This window comes from Bubalus kerabau, chromosome 6 (genome assembly GCF_029407905.1).
Source record: "Bubalus kerabau isolate K-KA32 ecotype Philippines breed swamp buffalo chromosome 6, PCC_UOA_SB_1v2, whole genome shotgun sequence".
NCBI lineage: Eukaryota > Metazoa > Chordata > Mammalia > Artiodactyla > Bovidae > Bubalus > Bubalus kerabau.
Genome location: NC_073629.1, coordinates 54,449,512 through 54,473,549, shown reverse-complemented (window position 1 = coordinate 54,473,549; position 24,038 = coordinate 54,449,512). Strand labels below are relative to the sequence as shown.

Below are 24,038 nucleotides of genomic sequence, written 5' to 3'. Positions count from 1 at the left end.
TTGGCTAAACACTGAAGGCTGAACCGGAAGCAGGTGGGAGAGCACAGGAAGCCTCCTTTATCCTCTTTCCCTGTACTTTAATCTCTGCCTCCCTGGAGCAAGAAAAGGGGAAGCTGGGCAAAGAAGAGACTGGGTGAGGAGGAGCTCATCTGAGCAATCCTCCCCAGGCCCTCCCAGGGTATAATCCACTTCTAAGAGGGGGGCAGCTCCAGACCCACCTATCACATCAACTTCACAGAATAAGAGAGACTTCAGAGTGATGACTCCTATGAGAAGCTCTAAAGAGAGACTCCAAACAAACTAATTCCAAGAGAGCCCCTGCTCAAACTCAAAGCCTTAACCCCCTAACCCCTTAAGCACCAAGGTTCAATGCCTTTTCCTTTAATGTTACCATCTCTACCAGCCCTCTTTCTCCTAGAAAGAAAAAAAGGAGGAATAAAGTAGAGTCTTGAGTTCTGCCCAAAGATCAACCATCAGATGAGTTAGGAAAAAAGAAAAAAAAAATCCACAGCTGAAATTCACCTTATATGGTAAAAGATCTATTCGCCTTGAATGTGTGGAACCAAATTAATGGTATTTCTGGAGTCCAGATAGCTTAACTTTCAAAAAAACATAAAAAAAAATTCTCCAACCATCCATCACACCTAAATGACTAAGGATTGGCATGACTCTTGCCTTACCTGCAAGCCTTCTGTAATATCATGTAAGTTAAAGTGTTTGTTGCTCAAGCATGTCCAGCTCTTTGAGACCCCATGAACTGTTGTCTCCCAGCTCTTCTGTCCATGAAATTCTCCAGGCAAAAATACTGGAGTGGGTTGCCATTCCCTTCTCCAGGGGATCTTCCCAACCCAGGGATTGAACCTGGGTCTCCCGCATTGCAAGCAGAATCTTTGCCATCTGAGCCACAAGGGAAGCCCTAGTGATGTCATAGCAAGATAACAGCTGTTCTCTCCTGTAAATAATACCATCTTTTCTTTTACATAGATTGAACCACAGCCTGGCAATTGACATCATTCATTTGCTGAGTAGTAGAACAAATTATTCTTTGATTACTATAGAAAATTTCTGAAATAAATTATCATTTTTTAAAAGATTCTTTTAGTACTTCTTTATTTGGTTGGTGCCAGTGGTAGAATTCTGTATCTCTGTGCTGTTTGTACATTGGTGTGAATAGTCCAGAAGATTTATGTTTCTCTGGGACTCTTCCAGTTTCTATCTTAACTCCTGCTCACAAATTTGTCAGTGAACTACAGGGTGTCCAGAGATAAGTCAGTTGAACACAGAACTAAGATTTCAGTCCCTGAGTGTTGCTTCAGAAAGAGCTTTTTCTTCATTATTTCAAGAGCATAATTATAAATATTTCAAAATTCTAAGCAACAGAAACAAATTGTCTTGGTTATGAATCACTAACAATATGTTCCTATTGTTTATCCATAGTTTTTGTATATGCACTGAATTTTCTCATATGGTTTTGACCTTAAAGTGGACACTTTCCACTTAAATCGTGATGGATGAAATAATTCATTAGCCTACTTGGCTTATCTGAGGTTATTGATATTTCTCCCAGGAATCTTGATTCCAGCTTGTGCTTCCTCCAGCCCGGCATTTCTCATGATGTACTCTGCATATAAGTTAAATAAGCAGGGTGACAATATACAGCCTTGACGTACTCCTTTTCCTATTTGGAACTAGTCTGTTGTTCCATGTCCAGTTCTAAATGTTGCTTCCTGACCTGCATACAGGTTTCTCAAGAGGCAGGTCAGGTGGTCTGGTATTCCCATCTCTTTCAGAATTTTCCACAGTTTATTGTGATCCACACAGTCAAAGGCTTTGGCATAGTTAATAAAGCAGAAACAGATATTTTTCTGGAATTCCCTTGGTTTTTCAATGATCAGAGGATGTTGGCAATTTGGTCTCTGGTTCCTCTGCCTTTTCTAAAACCAGCTTGAACATCTGGAAGTTCATGGTTCACATATTGCTGAAGCCTGACTTGGAGAATTTTAAGTATTACTTTACTAGCATGTGAGATGAGTGCAATTGTGAGGTAGTTTGAGCATTCTTTCACATTGCCTTTCTTTGGGATTGGAATGAATACTGCCCTTTTCCAGTCCTGTAGCCACTGCTGAGTTTTCCAAATTTGCTGGCATATTGAGTGTAGCACTTTCACAGCATCATCTTTCAGGATTTGAAACAGCTCAACTGGAATTCCATCACCTCCACTGGCTTTGTTCGTAGTGATGCTTCCTAAGGCCCATTTGACTTCACATTCCAGGATGTCTGACTCTAGGTGAGTGATCACACCGTTGTGATTATCTGGGTCATGATCTTTTTTGTACAGTTTTGTACATTTGTACTCTTGATGAAAGTGAAAGAGGAGAGTGAAACGGTTAACTTGAAGCTCAACATTCAGAAAACTAAGATCATGGCATCCGGTCCCATCACTTCATGGCAAATAGGTGGGAGAAACAGTGGAAACAGTGGCTGACTTTATTTTTCTGGGCTCCAAAATCACTGCAGATGGTGATTGCAGCCATAAAATTAAAAGACACTTACTCCTTGGAAGGAAAGTTATGACCAACCTAGACAGCACATTAAAAAGCAGAGACATTACTCTGTCAACAAAGGTCCATCTAGTCAAGGCTATGGTTTTTACAGTGGTCATGTATGGATGTGAGATTTGGACTATAAAGAAAGCTGAGCGCTGAAGAATTGATGCTTTTGAACTGTGGTGTTGGAGAAGACTCTTGAGAGTCCCTTGGACTGCGAGGAGATCCAACCAGTCCATCCTAAAGGAGATCAGTCCTGGGTGTTCATTGGTAGGACTGATGTTGAAGCTGAAACTCCAATACTTTGGCCACCTGATGCAAAGAGCTGACTCATTGGAAAAGACCCTGATGCTGGGAAAGATTGAGGGCAGGAGGAGAAGTGGACGACAGAGGATGAGATAGTTGGATGGCATCACTGACTCAATGGACATGGGTTTGGGTGGACTCTGGGAGTTGATGATGGACAGGGAGGCCTTGGCGTGCAGCGGTTCATGGGGTCGCAAAGAGTCAGACACGACTGAGCAACTGAACTGGCTGACTCACTTGGCTTATCTGAAAATGCCATGAAGCAAAAAGAAAAGTGTTTAATTTTATCCACTTCCTCATTTTTCTTTTCTTTTTTTGTGTGTCCTAAAGAAGCTTTCCTCAAAAGAAAAGGGATGAAAACAATGTAGATACACTAAAATTCAAGATGTAGGAAATGAAAACATTCTTGATGACTAGAAAGTCTCAGGCTAACCAGGGTTAAAAAAAAATTAACATTCACAGTATGTATAGTAATCCTTACCTCGAGAAGTCAGTGTATGTATATTCATAGTGGTAGGAGAATTGCTTTTATTAAAGCGAGATATCAGAACTCAGATAGGATTGTAATGTAGGTGTATTGGTTTCTCCTTTTACTTGGGATTTAAATGAATGGGTAGTGCCTCTCAAATCTGGCACTCTCTTTGTGTATCTTCAATGAGTCAGCACTTTGCTCCGGCTTTAGGCATCACTAGGCTGACATCACGGCAGTTTGGAGGTTGTGTGAAATGAGCTGTTTCATCTCAGAGGAAGAGAGCTAGAAGGCCAGTTTTCCCCATGTTCACTGGCATCTGACTTTATACATGTGTGTACTTGCCACTGTTGCAGTTTGTTTTCCTTTGGGGAGGGGGCACAGTGTTGATTTATTCACCTCATATTTATTGCGCACTTACTTTGAACCAAGCAATGTCAATAAGGATGGAGCTTATCTGTGTCTTTACTGGTCTAGAAGGTAAACTGATAATAGAAAATCAGACTATGTTTCCATAGGTGCTACAATAGAGGGAAAATCCAGACTTAAAACCTGCTCCCATTAACTGTATACTTTTGTTCTACACAGTAATGACCCAGGTAATTATGCTTTAACCTTTTCAGTGTTTGATTCTTACACCAGACTAGTGGCATTTGATGTTCCTCAGAGAAATTTTTGATGACACTTCACTAGAGAAGATCTGCTTGACGTCCGGTTTTTAATCATGTACAGATGAATCCTACAGCATGCGTATTATTGCTGTACCTTACCACCAAGACAATTCATTAATTCAAAAATCTAAGTGTTAATCACTTCATCCCTCCAATCCCTTAAAATTTTTTTTCCAAGGACATTGATTTCATGCCTCAGAGGTGCCAGGGTATGATTTTTTTTTCTCTCCTTTTCCTGTTGCTCTTGAGGAAATAAGCAACCAATTAAAAACAGACTTTTTACTCAGTCCTAATGTTTATTAATAGACATCTTAAAATTTGGCAATTTTCTTTATACTATTCTTTCTCTCTCTCTTTACACTCTGGGTCTAAACTTCCTCCATACACAGGGTGTTATTTCCTGACCATCACATAAGTTTTAAACATCATCATTAAATAAGGAAGATACCATGTGCATAGCAGGCAGGAAATGATGCCACACCCTTGCAGTTTTGCTTTTCCATTTCCCCTGGAGACAAGGACTTGTTTGTGTTGGTGAGAGTGATGCAGTGTGTGTGGTGGCTCATGCATGTCTGTTTTTGTTCCCCATGGTGATTGCCCCCAGGTACACATGTATGGGGCTTGGAGACTAGCAAGCTTTATGAATAAGACATTTGCTGAGAATTAAAGCATTTAAATCTTCACCCTTTTAGAACCATCTCCCATGCCTTTTTCAGTCCCTTTTGTTTCTCAGTAAGATTTTTGGTACTTAATATATTCTCAGTAGTGAGCCTTGAAACAAATTCTGGCATTCTGAGTTAATCCTGTCACTGATGAGGGTAAATCTTATGTCTCTTGAGGATAGATGCTTTTGTCTTCTAGCGTGTTTCCGAGAGAACGTAATTAATGCCGTTTGTACATTAACTGATAACTTAGTGACATGAAAGTTAATTCCCTTCCCTTGTATCGCCATCATTTTTTCCCAGGAGAAATGGGTCTACCTCAGAAAGGATGGCGACAGTCTGTCTTTTTCATCTTTTTTTAAAAAATCTTAATTTATTTATTTATTTATTTTTGGCCATGTTACACAGGCATGTGAGATCCTAGTTCCCCAGCCAGGGATTGAACCCCTGCCCCCTGCAGTAGAAGCACAGAGTCCTAACCACTGGACTGCCAGGGAAGTTTCATCTTTTTAACCTTATCCCTTATTCTTTGCAAATGCAGCCCTTTGCCTCCTATCTCTGGATCCCACAGGGTTCTGACCTTATCCTCCCCCGCAAATCTATCCAGGTCCAGCAGTTTTGAGGCTCCAATGAAGTTGCTCCTACTCCATGAATCCTTCTCCGCTCACTGCAAGCCTTAGCTTGTTGCACTTACCACATCATTCACTTGATGTATATACAACATTGTGTGCACCCTTGTTTGACTTTTCATGTGGCTGTTTATGTTTCTCCAACAAGAATGTAAGTGCTTTTACAACAGGGAATGTTGGTTATGCCTCCTTGATTTTCCTATGATGGTTAGCATAAAGTAGATCTTCAGTAAGTTTTAGTTAATAAAGGATAGCCTGTCCTTACTATCTCTGAATAAGCCCCGGGGAATAGATCTTTGGGATCTGTTTCTTACTAGATCATTCTTAGATCAGCAGAGATAACTTGTTCTATCAGACTGGGGACAAATTTGGTTGGTCTTCAGAGTCCAACCCTCTGGAACCAGTTGTATCTGGAGAGTGGAGGGAAAGTAAGGGATAAAGTTAATCATCTTCCTGTTGGCCCACCTGTCACTTCGTGACTCCAGTCTACCTGTCCATGTCCAACTTGCCATAACCAAGTTAAAGCATCATCTTTTAAAAGAACAGGCCACTATCTAAAGAATATACCTGAGTGACACATTAGCATACTGGAATGATGACTGCTGATTTATCATATGCAGCAAGTTTTCTCACTTCTTTCAGTGATAATACAGTCATAGCTATGATTTAAAGTCTACACCAGAAAAATGATTTAGGAGTTATAATTCATAGAAAAAGAGTACTGGACTTAATTGTCAAAATTGTAGGAAAATAAGACCTCTCGTATGCTGTTAAGGGGAGATGTATATAAAGAAATCCAGACTTTTCTTGGTGGGAGAAGCATTTGACATTGTAAGTTTACCTTGTGTGGCGCTACCCAAGCAATATTGTTTATTCATGATGGTAGCTTGCTCATCAGTCATTTCCAACTCTTTGCAACCCTTTGGACTGTAACCCACACAGCTCCTCTGTCTATGGGATTTCCCAGGCAAGAATACTGGCGTGGGTTGCCATTTCCTTCCCCGGGGAATCTTCCTGACCCAGGAATTGAACCCATCTCCTCTGTTTCCTGCATTGCAGGTGGATTCTTTACCCACTGAGCCATTAGGGAAGCTCATAATAGTCATAAGACTTTTTTTTATTTCAACACACTGCCTCTCTCTTCTGAAAAGATAGTAAAGCAAGAGTTATTCTTGAAAACGCTCTCTGTTCAATGTGCATAGCCATGATAAAGCCATGATAAAAAGAGATACTAAAAACACATACATGGACTTAAAAGCAAGATAAATGGTTCTGTGGAGCACAAATAGAATACTGAGTGGGGCTGAGGCCATAGCCAGGCTCCCATCCAAATGTAGGCAGTAGCAGCCAGGAGTTCAGCTCCTGCCAGTAAAGGAACTAAAAATGCACCAAGCAAGATAAGAGACTGGAGTCCGGTCACTGTAGCCAAAGGCCCTCATTTCCAAAAGGAAGCTAAAAAGAATGGCGATGAACTGACTGCTAGAGCTGGTGCTTCAGAGGAAACCATGCATCTGGGGTGCCTCCCAACCAGGAACTGAGTCAGCCCGCCTGGAATTGTGAGATCCTGACATCACAGCGGAGCAGCGAAACATCATGACAGGTCCTAATGGTGGACTGGGAGGCTGGGTGCAGGAAACCACAGAAGAGCTCACGAGAGAAAAACGGTCTCCTCAGAATGAGCCTACCGCCCAGAACGCGTGAAGACAGCTATGCTAAGAAAGTCTCTCAGCAAAATTGACAGTCGGAGTATTGATTCACTCCACTCTAGAGGAAACTAAGCTTCGCAACAATAATGAAGTTAAAATATATTTACTAAAGTATAAAAAAATTAAATAAAAAGCAGAAAAAATAGATTTAGAGTGGTCAAGAAGATAAAGACAAAACATAAAAAAGTCAGTAGATATGTCATAAGATCAGAAATAAAAAACCACTGAAATTTAAAATATCAACAGGCAGAATAATAACACTGTATTCAGTTGCAAGAAGAAGTAATGAATTAGATTTCTGAGTTACCCAGAGCCCAGCACAGAGAGAGATGAGAATTAAAAAGCACACACACACTCGTGGAACTGAGAGACTCTAACATATATCTAATAGGAATTGCAGGGAAAAATGGAAGAAATGGTGAAGCAATTTTTGAAGCAATTATTTAAAGAGATTTTCCTGAAGTTTTCCAAAATTGAAGAAATTTAAGTCCTTGGCTACAAATATTGAGCAGTGTTCATCTACATACATTTAAAATTAAGGTGAAAATGTAAAAGATCTTTTATTAAAATCTTCAAAGCTACCCTAGAGAAAGAGAGATTGCTCCTCAGAGAACAAACGCAAGCTGACAGCAGACTTCTCATCAGCAAAAGAGGCCAGAATAAAATGGAATAATATATTTAAGTGCTGAAAGGAAATTACTGTCAACGCAGATTTTTATAATTTACAAATTATTATTCAAGAGTGAAAGCAATATAGACATGTTCAGATGTATGAGGCATATGAATTTTCTATCTACAGGCCCTTATTAAAAGAACTATTAAGGGATACACTTCAACCCATAGCAAAGGAACTCAGGGGGAAGATAAAGGATCTGAGACAGTGGGTGAGCACATGATTTAATAAATATGTAGATAATCACAATGAACTATAGATTATTTTTTTCAAAGGAGAGCTAAAACAGACTCTGGGAACAACACAACAGGATAGTTCGGTGGGTAGTTAAAACATGCTTGGAAGAGGAGGTAAGGATTCTGAAAAGCTTTAAGTGTATCAGTTCAGTTCAGTTCAGTTCAGTCGCTCAGTCGTATCTGACTCTGCAATCCCATGAATCGCAGCACGCCAGGCCTCCCTGTCCATCACCAACTCCCGGAGTTCGCTCAGACTCACGTCCATCGAGTCGTCCATCGAGTCGGTGATGCCATCCAGCCATCTCATCCTCTGTCATCCCCTTCTCCTCCTGCCCCCAATCCCTCCCAGCATCAGAGTCTTTTCCAATGAGTCAACAACTCTTCGCATGAGGTGGCCAAAGTACTGGAGTTGTGTTTTTTTTTTTTAAGTGTATACATTCTAAGAAATTATATGTAACCTTAACTACAGAAATTTAGTCTACACATTCCCAACCAGCTGAGGCAGAATGGAAATAGGAGATGTGTACAATTTTATCAGGGCAACAGAAAGCAGGAAGGAGGAAGAAGTGGTATATATAAAAATAAAAACATGGACATGAATCCAAATATCACTAAATATCCAAATATGAGTGAGGTGAGCCACAAAATTGTAATGGATTAAATTCATTTGTAAGAAGAAAGAGGTGATTCGTTTGGACTTTTTTGTGTGTGTGTGTGGTGAAATAGTACTTTTTTATTTTTTTATTTTTTTAATTTTATTTTATTTTTAAACTTTATATAATTGTATTAGTTTTTTTTAAAAGTCCATAAAACAGACACCTAAGGAAATAACAAAACACAAAGTTTCTAAATAGAGATTAAAGAAGGATATTAAAAAACAGGAAAAAGCTGATGAAGCTCTGATAATATTAGATAGTATTTAGACCTTCCATTTTCAAAATGCACTCTTTATCAAAACAAGGTGTATTTTTAAATTTTAGAGCACGCATAAATTCTTGTAACACCACACAGGATACAAAAGAATCTCAACACCCCGAGGAATTCCCGAGTCCTGAACCTTTGCAGTGAACCTCTGGCAACCACTGATCTGTTCTCTGACCTGGTTTACAGAATGTCATGTAAAATCAGGCAGTATGTAGTTTTTGAGACTGGCACTGTTTTTAAATTAAAACTTGCCTGAATGCAATCATCACTGGAATATTTTTAATAAATTATAGCACATCTATATCATATAGTAATATAGGCCTTAGAATGAAGTAGATCTCTATATGTGGGTGTGTTAGGGTCTGTAAGACATACTGCTGCTGCTGCTGCTAAGTCACTTCAGTCGTGTCCGACTCTGTGCGACCCCACAGACGGCAGCCCACCAGGCTCCCCCATCCCTGGGATTCTCCAGGCAAGAACACTGGAGTGGGCTGCCATTTCCTTCTCCAATGAATGAAAGTGAAAAGTGAAAGGGAAGTCGCTCAGTCGTGTCCAACTCTTAGCGACCCCGTGGACTGCAGCCTACCAGGCTCCTCCGTCCATGGGATTTTCCAGGCAAGAGTACTGGAGTGGGGTGCCATTGCCTTCTCCGGTAAGAAATACTATGAAAGTGAAAATTTTAAGGGGCAAGAACAATGCATGTAGTAAGATCCCACATGTTTATATGTCGTGTGTGCAAAGTCGCTTCACTCATGTCTGACTCTGCAACCCCATGAACTGTAGCTTGCCGGGCTCCTCTGTCCATAGGATTCTCCAGGCAAGAATACAAGAGGGGGTTGCCATTTCCTTCTCCAGGAGATCTTGACTGAGGGTTCGAAGCCATGTCTCTTAACATCTCCTGCATTGGGAGGAAGATTCTTTACCACTAGCACCACCTGAGACGTCATGTCTATGTCAATACACAGATATAGAATACCCACCAAACTTATCAGGCTTCCTAAGGAATGTCAGGGGAGTGGGAAAGGTGAAGGGAGTACACTCCCCTCTATGCTAAATATGCACTTTTAAAAGAAGATTTATAATAGCAAAAAATAAAATATTTAGGCATAACTTAATAAATGCCCAAAATCTATTTGAGGAAAGATATGAAACACTCCTGGGAGATACAAAATTAGATTAAGCCAAGTGGAAACACACACATGGAGAGGAAGAATCAACACCATAAAGATGTCAGTGCTTAGTTTATAAATGTAATATAATCCCAATAAAAATACCACCAAGGTGGTTTGTTTTTTTTTGGTTTTTTTTTTTTTTTTTTTGGATCTAGACTATAAAGTTGATTATAAAGTTCATTGTGAAAGACAAGCATGAATTTGAGCACTTACAACACTCATTACTGATTTAGTCACCTATCTCCTGTTCAGGACCTTGAAGGGTGCATTGCTCTTGGTATCTCTGACATGATGGCTGACGTACAGCAGGTCCTTCACTAGGAGTGACTTTTCCTGAGGCACACTAAAACTAGTTAGCACTTGTGTTCTACACGTCCCACACCTCCCCCATCAATGTCTTTTATGTCTCCTGCTTGTAAAAGATAAGCTGGCCCTTATGTATGTTTCCCTGTCTTTGTTATATCAAGCGGTTTCTCTGAAGCTGAGTGGCTTTGTTTGATTGGGTTTGAATCTCAGCCCTTTGGTGTCTCATTCATGCACATGTTGAACTGCTTCAGTAGGCTACCACTGGTCCCTGCTGCTTCTCACTGCGCTGCTTTTCTGGAAACTGCCTCAGTTAAGCAGATACTACTTTTTTACATTGTAATGATGGAGTTTATGATTCTAGCAAAGGGACTGAGAATCAAATAACCATCATCAAAAATACAATCAAAGAAGTGGGTGAATATTAATAATTTAAAATTGTGAAAGTTACTATTAAAAGGTCCTAATTTACATTGCCCATGCAAGATATTTCAATATGTGATCAGCTGCTGCTGCTGCTAAATCGCTTCAGTCGTGTCTGATTCTGTGCGACCCCATAGATGGCAGCCCACCAGGCTCCTCCATCCCTGGGATTCTCCAGGCAAGAACACTGGAGTGGGTTGCCATTTCCTTCTCCAATGCATGAAAGTGAAAAGTGAAAGTGAAGTTGCTCAGTCGTGTCCAACTCTTAGCGACCCCATGGACTGCAGCCTACCAGGCTCCTCCATCCATGAGATTTTCCAGGCAAGAGTACTGAAGTGGGTTGCCATCAAGTGTGTACATATTCCATGTAAAAATGTATCTCTTTGCTGGTATAAATTTGGCAATTATGATTTTAAATATTCGATTTCTTTTTCTAGCTCAGAGCAGCATTCCAGGATATAGTTTAGAGAGGTTGCTTCATTTTTTAAGGAAGTTTGACTTTTACTTTGTTTCTCTTAAAAACACACCATGTAGAAAGCAAAATCAGGAAATGCAGTTTATTTCATTGACCCTACAGTTTTTTTCCGAAAACAGCTGTTGTGTTATCTGAAAATAATTTGCAAATGGGAATTCATGTATTTGGCTCTTAGTGAGCCCATTTCTCCAACCACTGCAACCTTTGTGTTTCTTTTCCAGAAATATTATCCAGGTATTAGAACAGTCATGGAACAATTTTACATGTATATTTTTTATTCCTCTAGGAACTTTAGTTGTAAAGTCTTGAAGAGCATTTTATATACTTTGTTACCTGGATGTCAGCTGCTCCATAGGATATAGAGGATATTGTATCAAATTCCAGTCCATGAGCTCTCTGTATTCTCACAGACTCCTGGAAGAATTAGGTTCTCATAGTCCCAGTTCCTGCTTCCATGGAAACAATTTAGATTATAGATTTTTAGCATCCCAGGCAAAATCTCCTTGTCTGTTCAGTTTTAAACATTCAGCATTAAATTATTTAGTCTTTTGCCTGTGATTTCTACAGTTCATTCATAACACAGAGGAGTGTGTGTGTGTGTGTGTTTAGCAGATTTTACCAAAGGTTTAGGGAAGAGTGAAAGGTATTTACATCTCCAAATGGAAATAATGAGTATACACTGCAGCCTCCTACCACACTGCTTGTCCTGTTTCCTTCGATTCTACCCCTCCTCTACTGATTCACCTCCCCCTCCCTCCAACCCCATTCATCCCACTATAGCATGGGTGGTTTAGCCGTCTTTGTTGCTGGTTTCAGCTCACTTTTGCCCTCAGTGACTCAATGCCCTTCTATATACAGCTTTTCCTTATTATGAAACTAACTTAGGTATTTGCTTTAACTTAGATGATTTCATTCAAGACTTATTCTCAGAATTTCCCTGGTGGTCCAGTGGTTAAGACTCAGGGCTTCCCACTGCAGAGCAAATGGGTTTGGGTCCTGGCTGGAGAACTAAGATGCTGTGCTGCACAGCCAAAAAATAATAATTATTATTATTCTCAAATCTGTTCTTAGAGTAGTAACTTTCTTACCTTGATATATCGTGGATCAGATTCTCCTGTTCATCTTGCTTTTTAAATGTTTTCTCTACCCCTTGACCCCATTTCTTTCCCCTCTTTCTCACCCTTCCCCTACATAAACACACTGTGTAGGTGTAGCTCTAGTCTCGATGCTTTTTTCCTCCAAAGGCAGTCTGAGAGTTGTCCCTAGAAGAAAAGCATTGCATTTCTCATCTGTGTGACACATGTATGGTACAAGCTGGTGGTGATGGTCTGAGCCTTGATGTTCTGCAGAACAGGATATGGTGGTGGGGCTTTCTTCCTGCTCTTACCCTAAGCACTCTTCCTTAGTCCTGCACTGCAGGAACCCTACCATTATTCTTTGAAAAAAAAAATTGCAGCTATTCTTTAAGGCTTATTTTGTACTCTAATCTTTAAATTTCTGGATTAGGTAAGGAGAAGTAAGGTATAGGTTTAATTGGGCAAGCTTCTCAAAAGAGCAGAAAAGTTGAAACAAAATCTTTTAAGTTCTTACAAGCTGCTGTTTTACAAATATCCCACAAAACAACCCTTACCCTTGTCTTTTTTAAAGGAAGCCTTTCTGTCTTCTTTCTCTTTCTTTTACTGTACCTTTGAAAACATTGATGCTTTTCACAGTTCTTCTCAGTGTTGGAGTGTTTACAGTAATCATAGAAAGTAACTTCCTTCCTCTCTTCTATGGCTGCTGCTGCTAAGTCGCTTCAGTCGTGTCTGACTCTGTGCGACCCCATAGATGGCAGCTCACCAGGCTCCCCCGTCCCTGGGATTCTCCAGGCAAGAACACTGGCGTGGGTTGCCATTTCCTTCTCCAATGCATGAAAGTGAAAAGTGAAAGTGAAGTCGCTCACTCATGTCCGACTCTAGCAACCCCATGGACTGCAGCCTACCAGACTCCTCCGTCCATGGGATTTTCCAGGCAAGAGTACTGGAGTGGGGTGCCATTGCCTTCTCCCTTCTATGGCTACTGCACTGTTTAAATCCCCACAGTCTTTTCTCTTGGGCTCTGCAGCCTGCCCTCTTCCTTCTCATAGTGCCAGATAGACAACCTGCCATCACATCTTTGGGAATTCAACTCCAAGCTGCATCCCTGCTGGAGTCTTCTTGTGATGTGTCCTCTTGGCAGTATGAGCAGCTATTTTGCTTAACGACTAAATTCTAGCATCTTTTTCTACACTCTCTGCTCATTTCTGACTAGTTAACAGCTTCTGGAAAGGATATCACTGTCTTTACCTTCCTGGGATTTAAATAAGCACATTTTAAAATGACATCTTGAAAGATTGAAAGAAATATGACATCGGAAAGCTGAGAGGAACTTCCAGAGTTCATCTATATATTACCTTCCTACGTTGGGCTGTTCTCTTAAAGCCATCGTAGCAGAAGTTTGGAGAAATGAGGAGACTGTCTGAAGTGGTGCTGTTTCATTGCTGTATGAAGGTTGGCAAGCTGTTGAAGTTCACTGAAGCTTAGTTGGGTTCTTCTGTAGAATGCGGAGAAAATGACCTACTTCTGTAGCATGGCAGATGCTAGCCAATCAAGTGCGTTTGTCCTGAATATAAAGAGGTATCCCAGGAGGGCACACAACTGAGCCAGGGAGACACAAGCAGGATTTCAGGCCACACTTGCCCCTCAGCTGGACACCCTGGTGCCCGGCATAACCTGAAACCCTCTCCAGCAGCCAGGCTCTGGAGGTTAATCATCTGCCCCTATGAGGAGCGAGTCTGGAGAAGGGCAGGGCAGGAGGCAGTACTGGGACCATCTGGGTGCTTGGCAGGGACTTAGAACCTCCAAAAGGTACCTCCCTGCCTTTTTACCTTCTGGCTGATCTTGCTTTACACCAATGCGTCTATGTTTTCATCACATCATTAACAATGTCATATTAACATACTTGGAGAAAGAAATGGCAACCCACTCCAGTATACTTACCGGGAAAATTCCATACACAGAGGAGACTGGTGGGCTGTGGTCCATGGGGTCGCAAAAAATCAGACATGACTGAGCACAGCATGGCATTAACATCCTAGCTTAAAGGTGTCACTCTTGGAGAAGGTGCTGGGGAAGCATTTCTGTCCATACTGGTCTCTAGCCCCCACCTTCTGCCTGCTTCACAGATGTGTTCAGTTGCTCAGTTGTGTCCAACTCTTTGCAACTTCATCAACTGTAGCCCGCCAGGCTACAGACATGTACAGACATGGGATTTTCCAGGCAAGAATACTGGAGTGGGTTGCCATTTCCTTCTCTAAATAATTGAAGCTTCACAGATAATTGGAGCATTAAATGAGACTACAGTTGGGAAAACAGCTAGAACATGACCCCAGCCATTGAATTTCTTTTTCTGTTTGATATTTCTGCAGGGTAGACTCTAACATCTGTCTAGGCTTTCTCCTACTATTTTCTGTTCCAGGGGTTTCCATGGTAGAGTGCTTGACCCCAAGAAATATAAAGGATGCCCTATTGAAATATGAGATGAAAATGAAAACTTTATGTTTATTTTAAACCTAAAGGAAAAATAAGCTTTCTAATATTTGGCTGATGGATTGGCAATACTTTATGGTTATAATTATAAATAGACATATGTGAGTGAGTGAAAGCCATTCAGTTGTGTCCAATTCTTTGTAACCCCATGGACTATACAGTCCATGGAATTCTCCAGGCCAGAATACTGGAGTGGGTAGCCTTTCCCTTCTCCAGGGGATGTTCCCAACCCAGGGATCGAACCCAGGTCTCCCTCACTGCGGGCAGATTCTTTACCAGCCAAGCCACCAGAGAAGCCCATAGACATATGTATGCACACAAATATGGACGTGTTTAACACTCTTTTTCTCTGATACAGGTAAGTGATTAAAATGTTTGTTTGAAGACATTCTCAAACATTCTCACACCACTGTAGTCATGGAACCCTCTGAATGCAGTCACATTTGTTTTTCTTCCCTGTGTTCTTCTGATTTCCATAGTAAATGGTAGCCCCTGGTGTATGGTAGCCCTCTTCTAGTCTACAGAGCACTTATATATCTTTATAAACAAAACTTCCTCTCTTCCCCCTAACCTCATTCTTTCATTGTATCCACATAGGATATGGGAAGAGATAAGCTTTTCCCCTAAAACATGTATAACTTTAAAAGGTAATTTGTTACTTAGGATGAAGTAAAATTGAGATCTTTTTGATTTAATCCTAGAAACTCAGTAAAATAAAATAAGAATGTGGGTTCTGGGTCCAGGTGGCCTGAGCTAGATGACATTAAGCAAGTTACCTACCCTTCCTGTGCTTTCATCTCCTCATCTGTGAAACTGGGGTAGAAAGAGTAATCTGCCTCATCAGGTTAAGGTGACAATTGAAAGAAGTAATATCTCTGACATGGAATAGAATTGCATATTAAACACAACAGAAAGTTTGTTGCTGTCATCAGTGTAATCACGGTCCTTAACTTTATCCCTAGGAGAGATCCTGCCCAGAACTATGCAACTCTGAGTTGGAAGGACTAGCATCCGTGGCAGTTCTAGACTCATCCACTTTCTCAGCAAATATATACTGGCGGTCTCCTATATCAGATACTCAACTAAGGGCTGGACACTCCACTGCATTGTCAAACCCCGTACAACACTTCTCTCTAGGGGCATGTATCTCCCACGTCACCAGCTTGTGGTCATATTCCTCATGCCATAACAGTCCACTTTGTAATAGACTCAGTGTACACTTACGTGTACTTCTTCCTGAAGATGATTCCTCCAAGTTGATTCAAAGTGTAGTTTGCCTCATCCTATCTCATCTTTGGGAAGAAAGTGTTCTCTCTTACTGAAATGGCAATCTTATGAGACTGCAGGACTTAGTAGGGCTTAATATGATTTTCAACAAACTGAAGCATTAGTAGGGGAATAGAGTTAATGTGATATTTTGTGTGAAAAGCAGCAAGTTTAGACATAACTATTTTACTATCAAACATTTATATAGTCTTTCATCTCTCTCTGAATAAATAGCTTTTAAAAAAGCATAGTAAATTCCCATTTTATTAAAACTAGACATATTCATCTGTGCATGACTAGGATATGGGTAGAAAGAAAAGAGGAAATGATAAAGACAGGAATTTCTCCCATATTTCCTCCTTTTAATCCTTTTATTTCTCGTACAGAAACTAATATAATGTTGGGAGCCATCCAATTCAAGACTGAATCTGATAAGAGGATGTACTTCCCAGACCAATGACTGATTCCCCAAAGGCTTCAGTGAAAGAAGAAATGCAAACTTTTTTAAAATACGTGAAATGTTCTTCAAATATTTGTCATGCACTGTTCTGTGTGCTGACAAAACTGCTCCATTTTGTGTCATGAGTTAGATGCGGCAAACAAAGATAAGCATTTCATTTTCCCAACCTGTGGGCTAAGAATAAAAATCTCGGTGCTGGAATTGAACATTGTATTCTGCAGGCAAAGGAAATGGACGTTTATTGGATGTTATTGCTGCTTTCCTTCTCACTAATGACATTATGAAAGCTCTTTGAGTAATATAATTTGGAAATATTATTTCTGTGTTTCAGGTCATGCAAGACAAGATAATCTGCCTTCCGAAAAGAGTACAGCCTTCTCAGAACCACTCTTCCGTTTCAAATGTCTCTCAACCAGTGGCCAGTACCACCCCACTGCCTCCACCCAAACCATCTCCTTCTAACCCAGTCACTGTGGAAATGAAAGGGCTGAAGACAGATTTGGACCTTCAGCAGTACAGCTTTATTAACCAGATGTGCTATGAGCGAGCCCTCCACTGGTACGCCAAGTATTTCCCATACCTAGTCCTCATTCATACCCTGGTCTTCATGCTCTGCAGCAACTTTTGGTTCAAGTTCCCTGGCTCCAGCTCCAAAATAGAACATTTCATCTCAATCCTGGGGAAGTGTTTTGACTCTCCCTGGACCACACGAGCCTTATCTGAAGTGTCTGGGGAGGACTCAGAAGAGAAGGACAACAGGAAGAACAACATGAGCAGGTCCAACACCACCCAGTCTGGTCCAGAAGGCAGTCTGGTCAATTCTCAGTCTTTAAAGTCAATTCCTGAGAAGTTTGTGGTTGACAAATCCACTGCAGGGGCTCTGGATAAGAAGGAGGGTGAGCAGGCAAAAGCTTTATTTGAGAAAGTGAAGAAGTTCCGGCTGCACGTAGAAGAAGGTGATATACTATATGCCATGTATGTTCGTCAGACTGTACTGAAGGTTATAAAATTCCTAATCATCATTGCATATAATAGTGCCCTGGTTTCCAAAGTCCAATTTACAGTGGACTGTAATGTTGACATTCAGGACATGACTGGATATAAAAACTTTTCTTGCAATCATACCATGGCACACTTGTTTTCAAAACTCTCCTTTTGCTACCTGTGCTTTGTAAGTATCTACGGATTGACGTGCCTTTATACGTTGTACTGGCTGTTCTACCGTTCTCTGAAGGAGTACTCTTTTGAGTATGTCAGGCAGGAGACTGGAATTGATGATATTCCAGACGTGAAAAATGACTTTGCTTTTATGCTTCATATGATAGATCAGTATGACCCTCTGTATTCCAAGAGATTCGCGGTGTTCCTATCTGAAGTGAGTGAAAACAAATTAAAGCAGCTGAACTTAAATAATGAGTGGACTCCAGATAAACTGAGGCAGAAGCTGCAGACAAATGCCCATAACCGCTTGGAACTGCCTCTCATCATGCTCTCTGGCCTTCCAGACACTGTTTTTGAAATCACAGAGTTGCAGTCCCTAAAACTTGAAATCATTAAGAACGTCATGATACCAGCCACAATCGCGCAGCTGGACAATCTCCAGGAGCTTTCTCTACACCAGTGCTCGGTCAAAATCCACAGCGCAGCATTGTCTTTCCTAAAGGAGAATCTCAAGGTCTTGAGCGTCAAGTTTGATGACATGAGGGAGCTGCCCCCCTGGATGTATGGCCTCCGGAACCTGGAGGAGCTCTACCTGGTTGGCTCTCTAAGTCACGATATTTCCAGAAATGTTACCCTTGAGTCTCTGCGGGATCTCAAAAGCCTTAAAATTCTCTCGATCAAAAGCAACGTTTCCAAAATCCCACAGGCAGTGGTTGATGTTTCCAGCCATCTCCAGAAGATGTGCATACACAACGATGGCACCAAGCTGGTGATGCTCAACAACCTGAAGAAGATGACCAACCTGACAGAGCTGGAGCTGGTCCACTGTGACCTGGAGCGCATCCCTCATGCCGTATTCAGCCTGCTCAGCCTCCAGGAATTGGACCTCAAGGAAAATAATCTGAAATCCATAGAAGAGATCGTTAGCTTCCAGCACTTGAGAAAGCTGACAGTGTTGAAACTGTGGCATAACAGCATCACCTACATCCCAGAGCATATCAAGAAACTCACCAGCCTGGAGCGTCTGTCCTTCAGTCACAATAAAATCGAGGTGCTGCCTTCCCACCTCTTCCTATGCAACAAAATCCGTTACCTGGACTTGTCCTACAATGACATTCGATTTATCCCACCTGAGATTGGAGTTCTACAAAGTTTACAGTATTTTTCCATCACTTGTAACAAAGTGGAGAGCCTTCCAGATGAACTCTACTTCTGTAAGAAACTCAAAACTCTGAAGATTGGGAAAAACAGCCTATCAGTACTTTCCCCCAAAATTGGAAATTTGTTATTTCTTTCCTATTTAGATGTTAAAGGCAATCACTTTGAAATCCTCCCTCCTGAACTGGGTGACTGTCGGGCTTTGAAGCGAGCTGGTTTAGTTGTAGAAGATGCTCTGTTTGAAACCCTGCCTTCTGATGTCCGGGAGCAAATGAAAACTGAATAACTTATTTTTGTTTCAAGTTTGACTGAAACATGCTTCTACCAAATACAGTATAAATAATTAGGTAGTCTTAATGCCTTTCCTACTTTATTATTATTTTTCTTCTTTTTCGCACAAAACAAAATGTACACAAAGAATAAGTAAGGAGTATGTATTTTTTAATAAAAATTTAATTGTATTTTTTCAATATTAGTATTTTAAAGATTTATTTGTCCTGGAACCTAATGTATCTATTATTGTTTTCTACTGACAGAGACAGATGGTTCCACCTGTTTTTGTTTGGTTTTTTGTTTGTTTGCTTGCTTGCTTGCTTGTTTGTTTTGGTTTTTTGGTAAATTCTTGTGAAAGGAAGGGAATTTTAGGTTGCATGCTTTTGGTATTTTTTAAATCGATGAAGATACTTTGCCAAGGTCATTTTTTAGCTTGTTTACATCTGTACAGGGTCTTTATTTTTATTTTCATTGTATGTGTACCAGTGTGTACCAACTCTGCTAGTTATTTTAATACCAGCTGCCTTCTGCATTGGTCAAGTATTTCGTTGTATAGAAAACTCTTCTCTGGAGTATAAGCTCACATAAGTGCATTGTCATAAACTATTATTTTCAAAATTTCCCCTTGCCTCCAGCAGAACTCTAAATTGTATTCTTTCACATACCTGACAGCTATTTATCATTAGGCAAGGATTTTGGAAGTGAATAAGGACGATAATCTTCCATGGTCAGCTTGCTTGGATTGGTCATTTATAATTTAACTGATTTACATTATTACCAACATTTTTAAAATGTTGAAAATATTTCCTTCAGTGAAAAAGGAAATGCAGAAACTCCTCCCCTTTAATATCAATGTTGTTATGTAGTTCTGGTGAACAACCTTAGAAAAGCTAATTTATTTTAATTAAAATAGCTAATTAAATTTAAAAATCAGAATCAGAAGCCTGCTTTTTAGTAATTTAATCATCTTTGATATCTTGATATGTGAATACATCCGATGGAAAAAAAAAGACAGTGCTACTAAAGCACCCTGCGAAAGAGCTGGTGCACTCCAGTTAGGCGCACTGGTTCCTCTGGGCAGTGTGGCAGTGGTGATCTCTATTCAAATTCTGCCTGTTACACAAACTAATCAATGTATACACACACACACATATATATATATTAATCAATCTCCCTCAAGTCTGCCCTTGCTATGAATGCTAGTGATGCAAGCACAGAAACTCTGTCTGTTCTCTTTGGCTTAAAAAAGTTTATCTCATCTAAAATAATTCTATTCCTTTATTTTTTTAAGTGTGAAAAAATAGCTGAGTGGATATCACTTAGAAATAATTTTTGCCTGGTGGTCAGCAGAGCTTTTATTTTATCTCTATACTAAAAAATCCAACATAGTGTGAAAGTGAAAGTAGCTCAGTCATGTCTGAGTCTTTTGACCCCATGGACTATACAGTCCATGGGATTCTCCAGGCCAGAATACTGGAGTGGGTAGCCATTCCCTTTCCCAGGGGATCGTCCCAACCTGTGATCAAACCCAGGTCTCCCACATTGCAGGCGGATTCTTTACCATCTGAGCCCCCAGGGAAGCCCAAAATGTATGGGTCTTGGGCAAAAGTTTTCACTGATGATTAAACTGTGTAGAACAGGAAAATGGAAACACTATTTGTGCCCTCAATCCAGGACCAGTGCTATCTATCATGGGAATTTTGTTTCATGTTCCAACTTCACACTCACTGTTTTCAGAACCCTAGTCTGATCTAAGACGGTTATGTGACTTAACCAAAAAAAAAAGTAGGAAGATGGTTTGGGTTTCAAAATGCTGGTTTTAAAATTTACTCCTTGATCCTGGTAAATTTGCTTAATGACACTTTGAGTCATACACGGGACACAGCTCTACAAACTACTCAGCTGATACATGTGCCTCCATTGTGTTTTAAACGTTATGATTCATCATGGGGTAAAGGATTTGGGGAAGAGATGCTTTTCATTTATTGAATAATTTAATCATGTAGACCAAAGTGCTTTGCTGTTTCTGCTCCATGTTTAAGTGTTAGAATGGTGATTTTGTATAGCTGGTTTATTTTGACCTGGAATTGAAACAATATGTTTAAAATAGCAACATGGTTTTACTTCTTTGATAAAATATTCAATTCTAGTATGTTTTTAGGATCTTGATTATGAACCATGAGTTGTATTTAGAGACATAGCACTACCTGTTTTAAACAAACAAACCTGGAAGATTGTCCATCACTGAGCATGACAAGAATACCCCCGTTGAAAGGTGAGCTTTGATAACTACTGTTAAGACACTGGGTGCATTATTCTTCTGGATAAAATTTATACTTGTTTTATATATCACCCTTAAAAAGGGATCTATTCAGGTTAAACATCATATTTATGCTGAAATCTTTATCTGGTGTTAACTTATAATCTCCCATGGGTTCATAACTGAAGTAAGTCACTAGTAATTAGTCTTTGTGACAACTTGCTCAAAATGTCAAAATAATTTTATTTACTTCCTTAATGATTTCACAGGTTGACCCTAACCTAAGTTCTAAATAACATCCAGTAAATCAGTATAGTTCTGAGTTTATGGTTTAACTAGGAAGGAAAATTCCTAGATGTTCGTTAGATTTTATAAAAATTCAAAATGTTTGAACTTCATCTTGAGTCTAAATCTTCCAACTTGACCCTTTTAAATATTGTATATTTTTGTTCACATTCTTAGGTAAAAAGCATTTACTCTTTAGCCGTTAAATGGGAAACTCAGGTAAATGAACTGCTGACTTTTCTAAAGTTCTTTAATGAATCAACTCAGTGTTAAAAGGAGTATTTACCTAATCCTTTTCGTATTTTTACAAGTGCTCTTGCTAAAAAGGAACAACTAGTTCTATTTCTCCAACTTCTATAAGATTCATGAGAAACTGCTTATGTAAATATAAAAGCATCATACATACTCAAGTCCTATGGCTACTGGACACCCTTGGTGAGTATGCTTTTTGGTCAGTTTTAATGGTTAAGTATAAATCAGTTGTTGGTGGATGGTCCAGTTGAAACACAGCATCTAAGTATATCCTAGTGGAACTCACCTAAAAAGACCACACCTCAGAAAGCTAGTTATTTGTTGGGTTTTCACTCACTCTGTTTTGTTTTTAGTACAATGGTTTTTAACGTATGTGTTCTTGATTCAGTGAAACCTATTATTTACACTGGTGAATTTTCTGATTGTTCACCCACCTTTCCCCTGCCTTAGGTTTCCCATGTAGTTAGTGCAATGAGTTCTAACAATTTCCACAGCATCCCATGTGCAGGCACTGCTTTTTCAGAAAGGCTTGGAAAATAAGCCTGCTGTGAGTATTCTGTTCATTTATAGGTGCCTCCTTCTCTGCCTCTGAAACCATCTTTACAGAGAGGGGCTTAGCAACCTGAAGTATTCCGTGAGTTACTGGGGATGAACAAAGTTCACATTTCTGCAACATGCTCTCTTATGATTTCTGTTATAAGAAAGGGAAGAAAAAAATATTTACATCTGTTGTTACCATTCCCCCCAAGAGTTTTGCTGTGGTTTATGTTCCTAATTCCAAGAAAAGTTCATCTTTTTAAGTAGTGTTTTACTCTCTAATGTAGTGATAGTCACTCGGCCGTGTCTGATTCTTTGCCACCCCATGGATTGTAGCCCACCAGGCTCCTCTGTCCGTGGGATTTCATAGCAAATACCTGATCAGTAGTAGTGATATATTTATTATACTTAAACAGTGATCCACCTTTATGCAAACTGCAGTATTTAGTAGAAAAGAGATAAGATAAGCTTCGAGACAACTTAAATTTGTGTTTAGAAACTAAATTGATTCAGTTTGTGTTCTCCTATGAATCTTGAATGTGATAATGCTATTCAAGCAGTTCACACTTTTGGTAGGATCTCAATAACTCAGGGTAGGTAGGGTTCCATAGCAAAATAGCACAGTTATTAGTGAGGGGAATGCCTCAAGGGTCTGTTAAGATTTTCTCTTTTTTTTTTTTTCCTGTCTATTCAGACACATTGTAAGAAAACTTGGACAGTCTCAGACCTGCCATTGATTTTGCAGATTTAGGCCTCAGTGACATGCTTCTAATACAATTTCATACCAGTCTTTCAAACTAGCTATCCACTCTTACTCCATCTTCTCAGAGACTTTCACTGGTAAAAGTAACATGCTTAAATTCATTTTGAGGAGACGGGGAGGAGAGAAGCTCTCCTCCCACGCCAAGGAATTTTTTCTTTTTCTTCAGTTCAGTTCAGTTCAGTCACTCAGTCGTGTCTGACTCTTTGTGACCCCATGAATTGCAGTATGCCAGGCCTCCCTGTCCATCACCAACTCCCGGAGTTCACTCAGACTCACGTGCATTGAGTCGGTGATGCCATCCAGCCATCTCATCCTCTGTCAACCCTTTTCCTCCTGCCCCCAACCCCTCCCAGCATCAGAGTCTTTTCCAATGAGTCAACCCTTCGCATGAGGTGGCCAAAGTACTGGAGTTTCAGCATTAGCATCATTCCCTCCAAAGAACACCCAGGGCTGATCTCCTTCAGAATGGACTGGTTGGATCTCCTTGCTGTCCAAGGGACTCTCAAGAGTCTTCTCCAACACCACAGTTCAAAAGCATCAATTCTTCGGGGCTCAGACCTCAAAAAGGGGTATATAACTTCAAACAGTTTTTTGGTCCTGTTAAATAATAGTTCCTATACATGGTTTTGGATATGGTATAAATTTGCTTTCTGCTGAACATTGTTCACTCTCGCATATGATTCTGCCTATTTAATGAATATTTTTTGTGGGGTTGAAACTCAATGCCTTATGTGGTCACTTAGATTTCCTTTTGCTGCTCGTTTCCTCTTACTGTATATGTTCAGATTTTGTCAGTGCTGGCAAAACCTCCAAGACTGTCAAGAAAATGCTTGAAAGTTGATCTGTCATAGTGTAAATTCAT

General features: G+C 40.1%; 1 protein-coding gene across 6 annotated transcripts in view; it reads left to right on the top strand.

The window, feature by feature from the left end:
• Positions 1-19,279, top strand: part of LRRC8C (leucine rich repeat containing 8 VRAC subunit C) — a 92,995-nt gene extending 73,716 nt beyond the window's left edge. For all 6 annotated transcript variants that reach the window (XM_055585235.1, XM_055585230.1, XM_055585232.1 and 3 more), the window contains exon 3: positions 16,819-19,279. In XM_055585235.1, coding sequence (XP_055441210.1) covers positions 16,819-19,092 — 2,274 coding nt within the window. In that variant the 3' untranslated portion in view covers positions 19,093-19,279. The remainder of the gene's footprint in view (positions 1-16,818) is intronic.
• The last annotated feature ends 4,759 nt before the right edge of the window (positions 19,280-24,038 follow it).